The 19,324-nt window shown below is 43.8% G+C and overlaps 2 protein-coding genes across 2 annotated transcripts in view; one reads left to right on the forward strand and one right to left on the reverse strand.

The window, feature by feature from the left end:
• Positions 1-7,114: 7,114 nt before the first annotated feature.
• RABL3 (RAB, member of RAS oncogene family like 3) lies at positions 7,115-18,332 on the reverse strand. Its single transcript, XM_026050362.1, has 8 exons — positions 18,274-18,332; positions 17,944-18,035; positions 16,472-16,601; positions 13,585-13,699; positions 12,584-12,734; positions 11,598-11,669; positions 10,487-10,525; positions 7,115-7,526 (listed from the first exon to the last, which is right to left on the reverse strand). Exons 1-8 carry the CDS (start codon positions 18,317-18,319, stop codon positions 7,461-7,463), a joined length of 711 nt encoding a protein of 236 aa, XP_025906147.1. The 5' UTR covers positions 18,320-18,332; the 3' UTR covers positions 7,115-7,460.
• Positions 18,333-18,567: 235 nt separating this feature from the next.
• GTF2E1 (general transcription factor IIE subunit 1) overlaps positions 18,568-19,324 on the forward strand; it is a 44,233-nt gene continuing 43,476 nt past the window's right edge. Inside the window, exon 1 of the mRNA XM_026050378.1 lies at positions 18,568-18,620. The gene's annotated coding sequence lies outside the window, so the exon portion shown is untranslated. The remainder of the gene's footprint in view (positions 18,621-19,324) is intronic.

Raw genomic sequence — 19,324 nt, forward strand, 5'->3', positions numbered from 1 at the left:
CAGGTTAATTATTATCATTTATTTGTGCAGGGAAGGTCATTAGAGTTGTCTGCAATACAGAGCACCCACGCCTGTTAGGCAAAAAGCAGATGCTGCATGGATAGAGGCTGCAGAAGCCACCTGCTCACAGCACCTTGCTGTGATTCTTCTGCCTTCAGGCTGGAGAAAAACACTTCTAGCAGTCAGTAAAAAGAATTAGTCTCTCTGGCCTGCTCTGCCCTTCCCTCTCTGGTGCAACCGGCACGGAGGGAGCTAATTTTGGACAGTCATTAAAGTTGGTGATCTGACCTTTTTGTTTCATGTGGGTAGGACAGCCCACCAGGCCCACGTCAGCCACTGCGGAACAAGCCTCAGGAAAAGAGGAGAGTGTCAGACAGCGAGATAAAAATCCTGAGCTTAGGCCTAACCTCCAAAGCTACGAGACCTCCTTGTCCTGTAATAAATCTTTAACCCAAAGCCAGCAGGGCATTTCCACTTTGTAAAGGTTAACTTTCAGGTCAAGGGGAGCATCGATGTGCACAGGTTATTCACATACTATTTCACTTCATGCTCCTTCTCCTGCCCGAAAGAAGCAACCGTGATCTTTCAGTGGGGCTTCCCGTGTTGCGCTGACTCTGGGTTGGTCGATTTACTTAGGAAAGAGCTGGAGTTTGCCTTGCAGCAGACATCTTTCTGAAGGGAGTCTCTGGTGATGCATGGGGTAGGGATTTGTCCATGCAATTTTAGCAGGTAAGGAACTAGATGTGCTGTGCTAAGCCCAAGGGGCACACCAAGCTTTATCTCCCAGATGCAAAGCCAAAGCAGGAAACAGAAAGCACGTGTGCTTGCAGCAGAAAGAGGCTAAGAAGCCAGGCCGCCCAAGCTAGATTTCTGCCTCTTTGGAGAGCATGGAGACCTCTGCTCATCTAAGCCAACCTCTTGTGTAAACGCCTGGGAGGACTTCTCAAAGCTCTGTTAGAGCACATGCTCCAGAAAGCCCCTGCAAAACGCTCAACACGGATAAGCTTCTGCCTTCTTCCATTAGGAATTCCTGTTTCCACGGTCATCACCCCCACTGTTAGGATTGTTAACATCTTATTTTAATACCTGGTGAGCATCCACTTTGAGGAATTGGGGTTTCCTGCAGCTTTGTCTGCTCTGCTGCTTATCGTTTTCCATTGCATAAAGACTCAAGCTCAGTGAGGAAGCCTTTACTCAGCTGCTTCTCTTTCACTGGGTATTCCCACATGCCATAAAGGAGCACAACCGACATTCCACTTGCCCCTCTTCCTGATAAACCCACACTCGGGCAAGTAGATGATACTAAGAGCAATAGTTTAGTTTTCAAGACCACTGTTTTCATTACATTTTAGGTCCTCACTAGGAAAAACATCTTTGCAGCTGATGAGACACTTGAAATTCAAGAGGATCGGCACAGGTTTTGTTCTCTTTCCTCTCTTCCACCTTCCATCTAAACAGTGTTTTTTCCAGAAACACCATGTTCATGAAGCCCTAGTGCACAGAGCCTTAGTAAGGCTTTACCTCTGAGCCCTTGCTGGTAACTCTGCAGCTAGTGGCAGGTCCATCAATAAGGCTAATGGCTTCAGGTTGAAGAGAGCTCGTGCACTAAGCCACAGGTGTGCACAGGACAAGGAATCGAAGGAACCAGCATCCTAATCAGAAAAGCCAGGCAGGAACAGGCCTTCTAATGGGAAGAGCTGGGTAAGAAAAGAAGAAAAGGAAGGATAAAGCTCCCTTTGTTGGAGGGAAAGAAAAAAAAAGGAGGCAGCTTTTCCTACAGTAAAGTCTATCACCTCCTTATCAACTGAGAAATGATGATTCAAGCACTGACTTCACTGTATCTACCTGAATAATCTATTGACTGCTGATTAAGAAACAGCAGTTTTTATCTCATTTGTGATAAATGCAGCCTACTGAAGCTGCAAGCCTTTGCAAATATTATTATTGAACACCTGCATTACAGTTGCTCTAACAGATGGGTTTTACACCCTGAAACCCAGTAGGCCCTTTACACCAGACTGCTGCAACAAGTCTTGAGTTGCCACTGAAACTGAAACGTGTCCCCAAGAGCTTCAGCACCCACGGGCTGCATCTGTTTTTATGATGGGGGCATTTTAGGCCAGGGGCCCATATTAAGGCTGCATCTCACTTCTGACTATGCCCACAGTCCTCCAACTGGTCATAAATCAAGAAGGGCCATCTGCAAGAGGGCAGGATGGCTGTTCACGTGCCACGCGCTTGCCCTGCGTAGGCACGGGAAGCCGAGCGCCTCTCGGAGCTTTGTGCCCGGGCCACCTGCAGCGACAGCCCAGGCTGCCAGGACACGGGGTACGTGGCTTCTGGGCGCATGTTTCAGCTGGGGGAATGGAGAGGCCCAGCTTAGAGGAGATGAGGGAGAGGGTCTGGGGACCCGTGTGTGTGTGAGGCAGAGAAGGAAGGAGAGGAAGGAGGAGGGCGATACAAAGGAAGAGAGGAAGAGACAGAGGGAGAGCCAGAGAGAAAGAGGGAAAGGGAAACAGAGCAGAGAGGTGGACAAAAAGACAAGGAAAAAAAAAAAAAAAAAGACAGAAGAAACAAAGACAGAGAAAATAGAAATGGTGAGAGAGAAAGAAATGGCAAGAAACAGTGAGGGACCAAAACAGCCTGAGAAAGAAAGTGAGAGGACAACAGAGATGGAAGGAAAGAAAACGAGACAAGGAAAAAAAGGCGGGCCACAGAGAAATGGAGGGGAAATGCCGAGAGAGTGGGGGATGCTGATGGCCATAGGAAGAGATACAGGGAGGAGGGCAGGAAGGGGACAGAAACTGGGAACAGAGAAAGGGAGAGAGGGGTGCACTCACATTGGGCACAGACATCCCAGAGGACAGGAGAAAGAGGATGGGAGACAGAAAGGGAGAGGGAGGCAGAGAAGAGAGAGCTGAAATATGTTGTGGAGAAGTGCGACATAGAGACAGCAGTTGGTAGCCCAGCCCCAAGGCTGCAGCTCAAGCATGTTCTTGGCAGCTGAAAAAGGTGAGGTGCAAAGAGTTGTGAAACTGCCTCTGGATGCTCCTATTAAAAAAAAAATGGGAAGGAACTTAGCACTTCCTTTAAAAATAATGTCACCAGAATGTGTGACTCGGTTATTCATTTTTTTTATTTTAAGAAGAAACATACCTGATTGTGGGAACTTGCTGAGATCTAAACAAATAAAGACCTTCATCTGCACTGCAGTTCTGCTTATAGTAAAATACCAAAGATGCTGCACTCCTAACACTACTGTATTAACACAGGCATGAGACAAGAGCTTCACTCTAGCCTGTGACATAAAACACACAAATATATGGGAAATAGATGAATAAAGCTTTATTAGCACCAATATAAAATAGCTGCTTAAAGATTTTGAAATAGGAGCAAGGCAGAAACATGGGAGGATGAGGCACTGAGTACGGGGCAAATGGGGAGTCAGGCCTCTTTAATATCTTTATCCATGATGTGGATGAGGGGATTGAGTGCACCCTCAGCACATTTGCAGTTGAGAGAAAGAGTTCATCTGCCTGAGGGTAGGAGGGCTCTATAGGGGGATCAGGACAGGCCGGATAGATGGGCTGAGACCAAGCGTACGAGGTTCATCAAGGCCAAGGGCCGGGTCCTGCATGTCAGTCACAACAACCCCGTGCAGCACTGCAGGCTTGGGGCAGAGGGGCAGGAGAGCTGCAGGCAGGAAAGGACCTGGGGCTGCTGGTCGGCAGCAGCTAAAGATGAGCCAGCAGCGAGCCCAGGGGCCTGGCCTGCGTCAGGAACAGAGCAGCCAGCAGGAGCAGGGAAGGGATCCTCCCCCTGAACCCGGCGCTGGTGAGGCCGCACCTCGAATCCTGTGTCCAGTTTTGGGCCCCTCGCTACAGGAAGGACATGGAGGTGCTGGAGCGTGGAGCAAAGCTGGTGCAGGGGCTGGAGCAGAGACCGTCCGAGGAGCAGCTGAGGGAGCTGCGGTTACTTAGTCTGGAGAAAGGGAGACTCCGGGGAGGAGTCTCTACAACTGCCTGGAAGGAGGTTGCAGTGAAGCGAGGGTCCCTCTCTTCTGCAGAATAAATATGGATAGGACAAGAGGAAATGGCCTCAAGTTGCATCAGGGCAGGTTCAGGTTGGACATCAGGAAGAATTTCTACATGGAAAGAGTGGTGAAGCAGTGGAACAGACTGCCCAGGAAAGTGATGGAGTCACCGTCCCTGGCAGTGCTCAAGAAACGTGTAGATGAGGCACTTGGGGACATGGTTAAGAGACAGGGCCGCTGCAGAATTTACAGCTGGACTCCATGATCTTGAATGTCTCTTCCAACCATAACTATTCTAGGATTCTGTCTATGATTAAAAAGAAGCAGGCTAACAGTGCCTGGCAGGGCTTAACGCAATCCCTCCTTGTCTCATTTATTATTCTCCCTGCCCATTCAGCACAGCTTCCCTCTCCATCACCCCTAGGACAACAGCAGCTGCTATTCCAAACAAAAGCTGCACCAAGGTATTCAAACAGAGCTAAAACCAAGCACGTTTGACGGCCACATACACGAACCACAAAACAGAGCTACTGCGACTATCTAAAGCTAAGCATGGAAGAAATAATCAAGAAACTTCAGGATTTTAGTTAAACAAAATGCAGAATGATGACTTTAAATTGGCCCTGCTGAAGTGCTACAAGAAGAAAAGCAGGTAAAAATAAATGGGGTAAAAATGCATAGTTGTTTTACATAGCAATTTAATCTGGAACTGCAAATGCTATAATGCTGTAATCATGGTCTGCAGTCATTTTTCAGGGCTACTGATGGAGAAAAGTGCAGAAATTCAGCCTTTAACTATTAGAAATATCACTATATGACAGCTATCTAATGCATTAAAACTAAATAGCTGTAGTGTATCAAAGTTGAAAGTTTATGACAGACCAAGTAAAAAAAATATTGGAATACCTTTTGTCCTCAATTTCTTCAAGTTAAATAATCAAGACTAAAATAATAAAAATACAGACTCTTTAATTCAAAGTGTGTTGTAGGCACTGTAATTTGACAGACAGACACATCAGGATTATACCTTCTGGGAAGCACCCCTCACTTTGCAGACAGGAACAGACTGACCCGTGAAGTCGCTTGCCAGGCCATGCAGTCAGTCCATTCAGTAGGAGACGGAAGCATCTCGCAGATGAACGAAGGCAGATGGAATTAGCTGAGCCTAGAGCAGAAGCCAGCGCCTTGACCAAGCTCCTCCCTCCATCTGCTAACACTGACCTACTGCTGGCTCATCTACTCTGCTTCTCCTGAGTTCTTGTTCCCTTCATCTTCTTTCCTTCCTATCATAACAGCACCCCAGTTTTAATTTGTCCCAAAATCCTGACTGCCATTAGCTTCCATCCCACTGATGCATTGGACCTCTGCTGCCTCTCTTGCTCTTGTTCCTGGAGCATGAATTCCCCTTCCTAAGACTTCTCACGTTAAGACTCAGTCCCTTTGTGGAGCCTCAGGAGCGAGGCTAAACCCAGGCTAAGTCCTGCCTAAGGCCCAGGCCACCTCTTACCACGCTGCACAACACTCCCTTCTGACTCACCCAAGAGGGCTACTTTGGAAAGCTGCTTCCACAAGTCACAGACTTGTGCTACAACGATGTAGCACACAATCTTAGCGTAAATGGGTGCTCCTGGCTCCCTGCACTCTACAACACCGGCAAGTCTCTGAAGCTCTACACCGTGAATGAGACAATAGCCCTCATATTTTTTGCTTCCCTGCTGCTCCTTGGTAATACAAGGAAGTCCATATTCAATTACCCTAAAATAGTATCTGACCTTGGGAAAATAATCTCAGCTTTCATCGTCAAAGGAACAGAGAGAGACACTGGTGCCATCATGGGCAGCGTAACTCAGGCAAGGGTTAACTGGTATGAAGAGTTCAAAACCTTATTTCCTCTGTCTGCAAAGCAAGTATAAACTAACATCCTAGTTCATACAGTCATTTAAAAACGTGCTGCATCAATGTTTGCAAATGCTGTGAAAGACTTTGGGAAATAGCCTGAAGAAAAGCAAAGTATTCATATTTTTATTTTGAATAAGTCTGACTAGTGCACCTAGCTGTCATTTTTTTGTGCCTGATTAGTGGCAATAGGCAGTTTCCCATTTAATTCCAGGCAGCTGCTAGAGAAGAGCTGCAGGCAGATGCAATCTGGAGACTGCGGAACTCAGCTCAATGCCATTTCTACGGCAGCATTTATTCTCCTCTACTCCCATTTATTATTAATTTGTATTTATATCTAACTCTTGCCTGTAGTTAGCCTCTGCCAGAGGCTTTAATCATTAGAAGTAACTAGGAGGAAGAAAATGGAAAGAAGTGGAAAGAAGTAACTGCCAGGAATTGGGCTTTTACCCCTCCTTATAGTTCTGGCGAGGTGAGAAATGATACAGAGCCTGGGATATGTAGAAAAACAACAGCTGGCAGAGCAGGGCAGAACAGCAGGCCTGTTTGTCAAGTCTGCTACATCTTTAGCACTAGAGGTGTGAAGGAAACTGCCCTATCACAGCTCGTTCCTTCTAAGCAAGCTTGCTTGGTTCCTGCACTTTGCAGAGCTTTACATCCCTTCTACATTTCTAGCCATTCAACAACAGATGGTCTTGAATTGGATTTCACATTTTCTGAATCCACTAACCCCTTGGTTTCAGTAAGATCACTGAGTTCACACTGAGTTCCACAGTATAAAAATATACTTTTCCCTGTCAACTCTCAATGCACTGTCTTTTAAGTTGATATAAGTACAAAGAAAGAGAAATGGGAGTACCTGGAGAGATTTTTCCCTGCCCTCTCCAAAGTAAACAATTGTAATTAAACCCGTGGAATTAATACTATTTGTTTTCCACTCATAACTTTTTGGGTTTCAAAATCTTTTTCATCTCCTGCATGTTTTTCTTTTATGACTTCTGAGTAGAGCTGAACAGTTTGTTCCAGGGGGGACAACACCAATATTTTAATAGTGGCACTCTGTATTTTTCAAATCATTCCTTATCCATCTTTACATTTTATTCACTTGTTTTTCCTTCACTTTACTGTAAATGAGAAGCCCACTCAGTATCATCTTTCTGCTGTAGGTAAGATTAATGTAATTCACTGCAAAGATTGTTCATAAATGTTCCAAAATTGAGAAAAAGACATCAAATATACATGCTGTGCATGATAACATTTCCCCCAGCAGTGTGGGAGATACTGAATTTATTGCACACATCCCTCAAAAGTTCCCAGATATCCAGGAGGCCTGCAAGTCTAAGAATGAGTCTTGATCTCAAGTTAGATTTTGGAAATTCTTCCCCAGGTCTTTTCCAGCAGAAGTTTGCTCCAGCAGTTTACCTGGCCAAAGCGCGACTTCGTTTTATTCTGCCTGACACCAACATTATTGTCTTTAGGCTTCCAACAGGAATGTTGATACAAACACAGAAAATCCATCTTCCACTAATTCTCAGTCATAATGAAGGCTCTTCATCGCTCCTCCTCCAAATCTCTTCCTTTCTGAGAAGCCAGGAATCTAAAGATGGAAAAGATTTCACGTCAGAATCAGCGTGAGCTCCCTTCAGCCCTCATCAGTGTGCCTGTTACCAAGCCAACTGCAGCCATGCCCTCCTCTTCCATGTCGGCTCCTCAATGAGGACTGAAGAAACGCTTCAGTTTGTTCCTACAGGAGCACTATTTATTAAATGGGATATAAACCCGGAGCCTGGATCGTTTGTGCTTCAGGGCTCCCTACTTGCAATGAAAGCCTTAATTTCTCAGGCAAATTCTGCCCTAAGTCCCTGTTTCTGCCAATTTTAATTGCATGCAGAATCTCTCCCACCCTTACTTTTAAAACTATAGAACAGTGTTACTATATCTATATATACTTGCTGTTGAGACTTAACCTCTCCTGCCTTAAGACAGCAGCCTTTCACTGGTAGCTGAAAGACCACTTGGTGAAAATCTTTAAGAAAACTACCAGAAGAAGAAGGACTGCAAACAGTGCAAGGCATTATTATCACTTCTGGCTTTGCAGCCTATGTGCAGGCACAGCTTTCCTTATGAGAGCCAGTGCTTACAAGGAAAGTCTACTCCACAAACTTCTCTGGCTTCATGTTGTTTCAAATAGATTTGCAATGCAGTGCACCCACAAATAAACAACAGGGACTGAATGATCTCTAAGACGGTATTAGAGGGCTATCCTACCAGTGGCAGCATAAAACAATGTGATTACAGCCTAAAAGTAACATTTATATGTCTAACTACACACAAGCAGAAATGACAGAATGAGTAAACACATCCCCAAAGCAATTCCATGTTCTCATAGCAAACACAGTAGTGTATCAAGGAGGAAAGTGTCAGCAAACAACTGTATATCAAACTATTGCCCAAAACCAGGAAAATGTGGGCAGATATGGCTCGTGTGGAAAGAGAACGCAGTTTATAATACTAAGTAGGCTGCTCAGGTTACACACTTGACCAGCAAATCAAAAAAGCTAAAGAGTTTACCCAAAATGAAAGCACGGTGAAGAACCACAGTTTCTATATTGATTAAAAACTAAAAAATAAATATTTCATTTATTTATTTATATAAATATATAAATAAATAAATATATAAATAGAGAGGATGGGGTCAGACTCTTTTCAGTGGTGCCCAGCGACAGGATGAGATGCACTGGGCACAAACTGAAACACAGTAAGTTCCATCTGAACCTAAGGAAAAACTTCTTTACTGTGAGGGTGACAGTGCACTACAACAGGTTGCCCAGAGAGGTTGCAAAGTCTCCATCCTTGGAGATATGGAGATATTTAAAACCTGTGTTGACAGGGTCCTGGGCAACCTGCACAAAGCTATATTGCTTGGAAAGGGGCCAGGGGAGACTAGTTGATCTCTACAGGTTCCCTCCAAATTCAACTGCTTCTGCATTCCAATTCTGTACTTGAAATTTTGTTGAGGCTTTCGGGCCCCAGACTCAAACAGATATGCAACACATTCATCAAAGAATTATTTTGCTTGACTCTCAAATGCTAGCATCCCTAGGGAAAAGCTAGGCAATTTCGCACAACAGTTTGTCTAACCAAAATTGCCTTGGGAATTCAGAAGAGAAAAATGTTACCATTATAACTCAAAAGTAGAGAGTTTTTATAGTATCTCCTTCGGCACTTTTATATTAAAGGCACTAATTAAGAGGAATTATTATTTATGTTAGATCTGACTAATACCATAACTGCAAGCAATCTGGAGCTTATCCTTCCCCTCATACTGAAGAATTCTATAATAAAAGTGACTCAAAAAATGATGGAAGAGACCCATTGTAGAATACTCAAAAACACATTTACAAAATTTATATTAAATGGAAATTTTCAAATAATAACATTAAGAGGTTACACTGGAATTTCCAGTTACCATTTGGATTTTGTAACTTTAAATGTGACTATCCACTATCCAAGATCCATTTCAAGCTTTCTAGCTGCTGACAGTGAAGGAGATCAAAGAAGTCATAAGCAGGCTGTCATAAGCAGGCTGTAATCTTTGGCACATGGCTTTAAGGAATATGATCTCTGGTTAGTCACTAAAAGTGATCCAATACATAAAACCTGTGCACCATGAATCAAAGACAGCCAGCACATCAGCAGATTTTTGTGTTAAGCTATTATCTCCGTGAAAGTGAGACTTCCTTCTCCTAGAATGTGGAGGTGGGATGGGGGAGAAAAAGGCATCTTGCAGAACCGAAATGGGAAAGACAAAATTTGTTTTTAAATGGCAGAAAAAAAAAATCCTCATGAAAAGTAAGCATTATGTAACCTCCAATTCATTTTTATTCCCCCACTCTCCCTAAGGCACTTTCAGCACAGCTATATTTATACTTCTGATTGTATTTCAGAGATGCTATTCACTGTAATCTGCAGGCACCTTGCAATTGTGCTGAACAGAACCTGACCATCCTCTGCAGGGCAGACTGTAGATGGGAAAAGGAGCTGAAGTGACCTGTCCAAACCAAGAGAGTCACTTTGCTCATTCTTCACTAAAAAAGAAACCAGGTGATTTGATGACCCAGCAATGAATCACAGCTGGTATCATTCTGCCAGTCTCTTATTTTACAAAAATCACCTGCAGAAAACATAAAATGCTACATCCAGCTGTGAAAACAGCCTTTTGATTGACTGTCAAGGCAGCATCTCTGGCCTAAGTCTGTACCTGATCAGACTGAAGCTACGAGATCAGAGAGAGAGACTGTGTTTCTTTTTTATCTCAGCTGTGCAACCTCTACTATATTAGCATTTTCATTTATTTCACTGCCAAACAATTTCAGTGACAAAAGTCAGCCATTTTTCTGTCCATGCAAAGCAGCTGGGCTTCCACAGTTTAAAAAAGTCAACTACAAGCATGAATTAACATTTAAGTCACACGAAGCTCCTATTTTAAACAAAACTATCACCAGGTAACATTACCTTGGGAGAAACAAAATAAAAAAGGAGGAAAACATAACAAACCTGAGTGCCATCTCTTAAAAAGTATCTCTTCTCTATGACCTGAGGAAAAAAAAAATTAGAAAATTATCTTAGCAGGGACACCACATTCCTAACCTCAGACTCCAAACAGTACTTCACACAAGAGTACTAAAGCTCATGACTAAATGGCAGGGGGCAGAAGAATCAGAATCAAAGTCTTCTGCTCCAGGCCTACTGCTCCAAGCACTGGGCTATAACATGTCAAAGGAGTTGATACATTCAGCATTCTTATTCAAGCAGAGTGTTATCCTCAATTTCTATGCTCTTAATGTATTTAGCCCCCTTTAGTAATGCAGGTGACATTTACGGCATCTCTTACTGAAGAGTCAATGTTATTTCCACTCCTCTGTGCAGACAGAGTGGTTCTGAGCACCACCAAAAGCTCCTTCTTCAGGCATTCTGCAAGTGCTTTAGCAACTACAGTGGTTCTGAAGATGCACAGGGACGTAGGGTAGCCCGAGTTGCTCTTGAGGAATGACCCACCCACTCCCTGTGCTGAAGGATGCCTGTGGAGGCACTTCTGTCAGTCTAAGAATCAGAAGTAATTTGCATCACTCTGCACTATCTGCTCCCTCCTCCAAAGGAGATTTCTGATTAATTTCCTCTTTTCTATAGTATGATCTGTTACAGGAATGTGTTCTGCTTCACTATGGTCGCTTTGTCCAGGGGATAAAAAGCAGCTTAAGCCAGAGCATTCCTTCTGTCACTTCCACAGTGGGTCTACATAGACTTTTTTGTGCACAAAGGAGAGTAACACATTTTCATTTCTGAGGTCTGCTTTACTTAGGAACACTGCTAACCATAGCTTTATAATGCCCCACACTACTATCTTAGCGCACTGCGAATCTTCTGGCTGCCCAAGGACTCCAAAAATTGTATGCAGTACCTTTACAAACTCATGAATTCTTTTTTTCACTACTCTACATGGATCAAGAATCAGATTTCCAAGGGCATCTTTGCCCTCCCATACCTGCCTTGAATCAGCTCAAAAAGTGGAAAGTTAAAGAAATAGGTAATTCTTTTTCTATGCTCAAAACACAGATAGGGTTCAATACACAGAACAGTAAAATATAACTTAAATGACTTGACTCACCTTATCAAAAAACCTGCTTAGCTTGACAGCATTGGATGAGCCTGCAGCCAAATAACGAGGATTGGTGCAATCCTAGAGCACAAAAAAAGACCAACCAAGCACAAGGAAATCAAAACAAGGAAGCCATTCACAAGAAAACCAATACTTTTCTCTGACACATGCAATCAATTAAAGCAAATATAGCATATATGTTCTAATTTCAGATTCATATTCATTTGAGAGAAAAACAATGGTTTGTAAATAAAAGCGGACAGAACTGGTTGGGAAGCAGTAACAAAATGTTAGTCTTTTAAATTTAGATAAAGAGTAAGTGTTTTGAAGATTGGAATTCTAAATGAGAAAGAAAAATATCTAAAAAACAGAAGGGAAATGGTTTTAGAGGTATAGCATCAGCTAATACAGATATAACCCTGGCCAGATATTAAGCCTGACCTACAGAATAACACTGATTTTTCTCGAAAGATGAAGAAATAGCATCTTTCAACACTGTCCTGCACCTCCAGCCTAGCCTGGAGGTTACACTGTTTGCACTGGAGCAAAGGCCAGTTCCTTTGCTGTGAAGCAACCTGAAAAACTCAAGATTCCTGCTACAGTCTCCATATTTACCTCTGTTCACCAGCTAGCTACACAATCAGCTCACGATTTTTACAGGCTGAATGCAAGCTTGTGTGTGCATATAAGCATTCACACACACACACATAGATGTTACAGAAATAAATAACATGGGGTCTTGATATTTCATTCAAATATAATCTGTGTCAGATCAAAGAACAGGTAACAGAAAAATGAACTCCCAGTCATCTACTCTAAATTCACATCAGCTGATCTATCAACAATTAAACAAGGACTATTTGACTAAAGGTTAATCAAAATGTGCCTAAATCCAGCATTTCTGAGAAATTGTCTGGCAGCCCAATTTTCCTAATCAGAAAATCAGAATCATTGCTACATAGAATAGAAATGTCATTGGTGGCAAAGACACTAACCAAATTTATCTCTTCAGCATTGAAATCCTCAGCCAGGAAAGCCGTTCTGGTCAAAACTTCATTCCGCTTAGTTTCTGGGATTTGATCCAGTTTAGTTCCTATTACCAGCAGTGGAATCTGGTTATCAGCAAACTGTTCACGGTCATAGTCACTGTTGAAGAAGATAAATACAATCCTGGATGGCTTGATGGCCGTATTAGTGGGTAGAGGGTACAGATCAAGGAGCTCGCATCTCTGAATATCAAGAGCTCCTACAAATATTTTTAAGGACAGACAAGGAAACAAATTGTTACTGTGAAATATTGTTTCCTCATTAGAACAAAGATGGCTGTATAAACTGAATTCCAACAAGTCTTGATCCAGATATGAATGATCAGTAAAAACAGCCTTTTATAAGATAAATGATATTGCAATAAAATACCCAGTCATTCCCCTCAACAAATATGCTAACTTGTCTTCTGTTTTTATCTATAGCAAGATTAACAGAAAGTAATTAACACCAAGAACTTAGTCCAGCATTTGTGACAGACGAGGCATCTGCCACTGAGAGAAGTGAGGCTCTCAAAAATTATAACAGTCATGAAGAGTCTTTATGTGGAGAAAAATGAAGAAACTTCCAGCACATATAATGCAACCCCTCTTCTTTTTCACATTTCTTTAAAAACACTAGTGTAACAGCATAAACAGATAAACAATTGTGATTTTTCCTCTTCAAGATTTACTGTTTATTTACCTATTACTGCTCATGTGCATGATTTATCGATGATCTGAAAAATCTCCCTGCTTATCTGATTAACAGGAGCATGAAAATACAGCAGCATTGATAAAATGATAGGAAGGCAATTATGAGTATGATCTTTAAGCAGATTCTTTCATATCTCCTGTTCTTTTTCTTCCCTTCTTGTCTAATTTTCTGTAGATTTCAAGTAGTTTAGGGATGAATATTTCCACAACAGCCTAGAATTACTGTGTCTTACAGCACATACATGTTTTTCACTCACCCGTTGGTGACTAGAACCCCTGTTGGAGCGACATCCCTGTTGAGGGCTTCCAAAGACCAGCGATACAGATTCTGCGATGACTTCTTGTTGGTCAAATCATGCACTAAAATTATCCCTAAAGTAAAAGAGTAGGCAGCAAGATGCTATTTCACCATACACAGTTTTCCCTTTCTGAGCAAAACTGCATCTGCAGATTCCCAGGTACCTGGAAACTATGGAAGGGAAATACAACTGGCTGAACTACATTGAATGAGTTAAGGTGAAAATACCAAAATGCAACAGTTTTTTGTTTGTTTGTTTGCTTTTAAGCTTCTTATCAAAAGAAAAATGAGGGGAAAAAATACCAAAAAGGGGGAAAAGAACATCCATCCTTGTTTTTTATCTTTAACAGGCTGGCAAGCATTCCCTGAGTCTGTTCTAATCCTCTAATAATCTAATCCTAATGATACTGAATGGTATTAGCACAGCAGAGCCTTTTACTGTTCTACCTAGCTGGTAAACACATGATTCTTTCCTTGTCATGCAATCGAAGAAAGAGAAAGGCTGTCTTTTTGTTGTTTTGAAAGAATTACAGAGCATATTACCTTCCTGCATTTTCAAGAGCTGATGGAATGTACTTGCAGAGGTATCCAAAAGGGAAATTGGTTCTGATGAACTTTCACAGTCCATCAAATGCCTGGTAGGAACATGAGCTAGTAATATTCCATGTATTTAGGATTAAGCTTCTAGCCTTTTTCATTACTATGAGCTCTCAAAATGTAAAATCCAGAGATAAGAAAATTGCCAGCCAAACTTTTTAGCGGTACTGTTAACAGACACCCACTTCTGATAACCAGACTTCCTAACTCAATTATCAACTCCTGCTAGCAAATATCTTCTATTTACTCACACCTTCTGCCACCTGTGGAACGCTCCCACTTCCTCCAGGCTTTAAACTATCACTTATTCATGGATAGGATGGCGTTATACCTCTTATCCCTATCAGGATTTGTTCTCAGCACACATTTCACAGCCCACAGGTGTAGAAAATTTATTTCATTTAATCCTTCACCTTAGCTCCCAACGATGCCACCCACTGTACACACTAAAAGCAAATCACATTGCCACATTCTCCACCACCCCACATTATTCTGTAGAGAGACTCCTCTGAGAATTCTACCAGAAAATGAGCATCTCCCCGACATATCACAACCATTTCACTCTTTAAGAGCATTTATCTTGATGCTAGCAGAAAAAAAAAAAAAAAAAGAGCAATCTAACCTCGTATCCACATCCAGTACAGAAAGAGGAAACCTTATATATGTAAGCTTGGGTTATGGCAGCAAAATCAGAGGCACTGCTGCATAACCTCTGAGAAATATTTTCCACCTCCAGGCATCTTCTGCCTAAGTAACAGGCTCTCCCCCTATTTCGGTTTTTGGTTGGTCAGGTTCCTTACCTCTTCTATGGGAAAACCTATACATGCAGTTGGAACAGCAGGAAAGACAGTGTTAACATCAAGAAAGAGCAGGCAGGACCAGTGACTACTGAAGGAAATGTTCCTTCTAAATAAAAATCTGCAAACCACAGCCTTATTTCTTATTCACCGTCCCAGACTATCACCATCTACAACACAGACACGAGCACAGCAAAGCTGATGATCTGCAGTCATACCAAGAGTGAACGATACCTAATCTCCTGAGCAGCCCGGTCTCCCTGACAGGCTGCGCAGACGCTGCTGTAACCAAACATCAGCTGCCTTCTCATCTCAAACTTTTCAGATCACTGCAAGCCCAGGAAGGACAAATAGTCAGGCAGGAGAAGCGCACTCCTTTTCTTGCATCAGGTCAAAGAGAGGCAACTAACTACCAGAGAGCACAATTTTCCAATGTGAACTGACTAATAGCTTTTGTGCAATGGTAATAAAATAACCCAATTTTCATAAATTTTGTCTATTATCAGTCAGAATCAGAAGTTCAGAACTTCATTTCCTAACCTGTTGTTCTATGGTATTTCCAGCGCAAACTGGAATCCTGTGGACTTGGTATCTAAAAATCATCCGCTTTTTACATATAGCAAAGCAGCTTGCTTTCAGGCCTCTGTTTTGAGGGTACAATTCAACTCAACTATATAGAGGGCTCTTGTTGAACAATACAAACGTAAAGCACCTATTTGAAATTTTTCCTCTGTGAAAACAAGAAAAAAAGAAAGCTAAATAATCGCAGCATAAATGTTTACTGTATGGCTTAACACATAATTGAAAGGAGCTCAAATGATGATGAATATGAAATGGGAATCAAATAGAACATCTGGGACTAAATTTTCCAAAGCAGTCATTAACCTGGTATTCACTTACTTTCAGTGAACTGTCCTTGCATGTCTAATGAACGGTACTGATAGCATTTAGATGGTAGTCTCTAATGAGATACTGCATTTTAATTATGTTCATAATCTCTTATAAACTATTTCAACGTTAAAGATAAACTACTACAGCTCAGAGCTCAAAAGAAAGCATGCCATCCTTTCAAAGGCATTAAAATCTTTCTTTCCATTGACAGCAAATTGCAATGCTCAATTATTAAAAATCTCCTGCCAAATTAAGTTAGCAGAGGGCAAGATGATCACCAGATTATTACAATTTTCTGGGAGACCTGTTCAAACTTGCCAGGGTTGCCTTCAAAGTCCATGTAAATGCTTTATGGGCAGTAAACTTGTTCCGGGTCTAGGTTTTGCAGCTGAATAGATAAGAAAATATAAATTACACTAGACTTGGAAAAAAAGAGACCAGCTCTTATGTCTACAAATCAAAACCTCCCCGTTGAACCAAACTCAAGGAATGTTGCTCCAAACTTCAGAGTTAGGTGGTAGCAGAAAGCAATAAAAAGAGATAAAATCCAAGCAAACTTACCATTCAACAAGTTATAAAATACTGCTCGGGTACTTTTCACACTAGTGGCACTTCCCACTGAACCTCCAACATCCCACAGCTCAATATAGTAGGTCTTCTCTTCTGGAGTTCCTTCTTTGTAGTCATGTATCTGATGGAAAAGTTAGACCATACACAATCACTGCATCACCTTGTATTAACCCACACATCTTTTACGTATTCCACTGAAAGCAGTACTATATTTGGAGAGAAATTGGTAGATTCTAACATTGACATCATTTCAAATCTTTCAAGTAGATCAGGACTGACTGGACTGAGTCAGACAGTGTCACTGCAGCTCCGCCAAGAGATAAAGCTTGGTGAATCATCAGGGAACTTTCTTCCCCCTTAAACATTAGCAAACCTAATGACTCATGGAGTACTTGGAAATAGGGTGCTGCTAAAACAGGTGAAAAGATGAGGCTGTGATTTTGGTTTTTTTTTTTTTTTTTTCAGTTGTTAAAACTCATGTCAGTATTGCATAGTTGAGAATATTAGGAGGGAGGGACTATGTCACATTCAGATTGATCACATCTTTTTACTCTCCAAATTCTCTTCTACATCTCAAGTGAATCAACTTTCCTCTCAAGAGTTGCTGTGTAGGTTTGCTCCAGAGTCAAGGATTGCAATGTTCCTTTCCCAAAATTGTGGAAATGTAATTTGGCATTACTTGAAACTCATGCACAATAGGCCAGAATCACTCCCAGGATATGGCAAAATGTTTTAGGAAGAATGTAGCTTACAACAATGAAGGATGGAAGCATTTATCACCAGCCCACAACAGCTGTGGGTAGGCCAGAAAGGACCAGGTAAGTAAACCCACATTCTTGTAGTACTAAGCTCTGTTGCAAGTAGATGGCAACAGAAGTAACAATCCCTGCAGTCATGCTAGATATTCTCAAACAGATGGCAAAACATGTTCTCCAATATGTTTAGCTGACAATTCAGCTGTGCACTGAGTGTTTCTCAGGCAAGTTTAATTTAAAGCTGTGCATCCTTTGGTTTAAATGTGCCACCCAACAACTCACATTTTCCTGCTCACTGCAGTAAGGGGGCTTTATGAACAGGAAGAATTGTGGCTTTTTTAGATTGCAGTCTTGTAAAGTCACAATTTGCCTGCAAAAAAAAAATGCTCAGCATCTATTTGACATGTTTTGCTCTAACGGATTACAGTTTTTGGAAAAATATAACAGTAAAAGACACTTCCTTCAGGGGAGTAAAGTGATGAAATTCTCACTCTGAAATGTAAGGTTAGAGTTCAGTGCTTATCTTACATCCCTTAGAAGAACGAAAATCTGAATCAGGCCAGTTGAGATCTGAGCTTGGAACAAACAGTACTGCCCAGCACAATGGAGGCACAGTTGTTCTCTTGTTTTGCTTTCGGTGTACCAAAAGGAAGAGGAGGGGGAAAAAAAAAAAAAAAAAAAAAAGAGAGAGATGGGAATATCACCTACTCGGACATCCACTGAGCAGCCCACTGTCCAAGATGGGTTCCCCAGCACCTGGTTTTGGCACAGGAGGTGAACCAGCGAAGACTTGCCAACACCTGCAAACACACGCAGAGCACAACACCCATCAGAGGACGTGCTTGCGACGAACGCAAGCCCAGGCCGCCGCGCCAGGCGACCGTTAACGGCCAACGGTCATTGCCCAACGGCCGCCACGCGGGCCGGCTGCAGACTGAGGGCGGGTGGGGGGGGGGAGCGCCCCCTCCCCCCGCGCATGCGCCGCCCGTCAGCGGGGTGGGGGCGCGTGCTGGTGGGGGGAGGGGCAGGGACACTCACCGGAGTCGCCCAGCACCAGCACCTTGACCCTGTCCAAAGCGGCCATCTTACCCTGCCTAGCAACAGCCCCGGAACGCACCGCCCTCTCCCGGCAACGCCAACCACCGCTCACGCTCGCTGCGGATTTCTCCGCCCACTGGCTGCCCGCCTGAGCCGCCAAACGCCGCGGCGCCCTGTGATTGGCTCTCTCCCCCGTCGCTCATCCCCCCCCAAGCGTGGCGGCCCGCGCGGGAGGCGCCGCGCTGCGCGTGCGCCGTGTGACGTCATAGGCGCGCGGTGCCGTGACGCGCCGCTGCGGAGCCGCCGGAAGCGCCGCCCGGAGAGGGGAGAGCTCGGAGCGGCGGCAGGTCAGTGGCGGCGCCGCCATGTCGGCCCCGGCGCCATGTCGGCCCCGGCGCCGCTCCGCCCCGCAGCCCCCGGCGCCTCCCGCGCCTGGCGGGCCCGGGCGAGGACTAGGGGGGAGCGGCGAGAGCCCCCGCCTCGGCCGCTCGTGTTCCCCTTAACGGTCGCCCCTTCCGCCGCTCCCATGTTGGGCCGTCCGAGGGCCTCCCGCCGTGCTGCTCCCCAGCGCCTGCGTGGGCCCGGCTTTTTGGCCTCGGAGCAGCGGCTGCCCCCCTCGTGTGTGCCCTGACTGGTGTTTTCTTCAGGAGGTGCTGCCGAGTCCCTCGAGCCTGCAGCCCCGGAGGAGCCCACACACCCGGCTGCTGAAACACTCAGCCCGCAACAGGGTGGAGGGCAGGAAGCTGTGCAGGCAGTGCAAGAGGCTCTCTGCTTGGCGTGGGCTTAAGAGCTGAGGCTGGCGTCAATCCTGATGTGTTTTAGAAAGCTGGCACGCCTTGGGAAGGGGTCTGCAGGGTTCTGGCCTCTGAGGGATGGCTCGTGCTGCAAGAGGCCTGGGTGCAATGGGATGGGCTGGGAGTACTGGGTCAGCAAGCTGCTGCTGGCCGCCTCTGGCAAGTCTGGCCCTTGGCAGAGCTCCCACAGCGCAGGGAAGCTGCTCAGGTCTGCGGGCCTGCCAAATTTCCTTTTTTTTTTTCTTTTTTTTCCCCTC

The sequence above is a fragment of the Nothoprocta perdicaria genome, unplaced genomic scaffold (assembly GCF_003342845.1).
Source record: "Nothoprocta perdicaria isolate Ctin4 unplaced genomic scaffold, notPer1 scaffold_68, whole genome shotgun sequence".
Taxonomy (NCBI): Eukaryota; Metazoa; Chordata; class Aves; order Tinamiformes; family Tinamidae; genus Nothoprocta; species Nothoprocta perdicaria.

What these genes read in the sequence shown, in the direction of transcription:
- RABL3 (XM_026050362.1), bottom strand. Translation starts at nt 18,319, where the DNA reads ATGGCCGCTTTGGACAGGGTCAAGGTGCTGGTGCTGGGCGACTCCG. An exon ending in GGGGTTCTAGTCACCAACGG is followed by an intron (nt 12,735 to 13,584) that starts GTGAGTGAAAAA and finishes CTTCTTCAACAG; the next exon opens with TGACTATGACCGTGAACAGT. An exon ending in TAAGCAGGTTTTTTGATAAG is followed by an intron (nt 10,526 to 11,597) that starts GTGAGTCAAGTC and finishes TTTTTTCCTCAG; the next exon opens with GTCATAGAGAAGAGATACTT.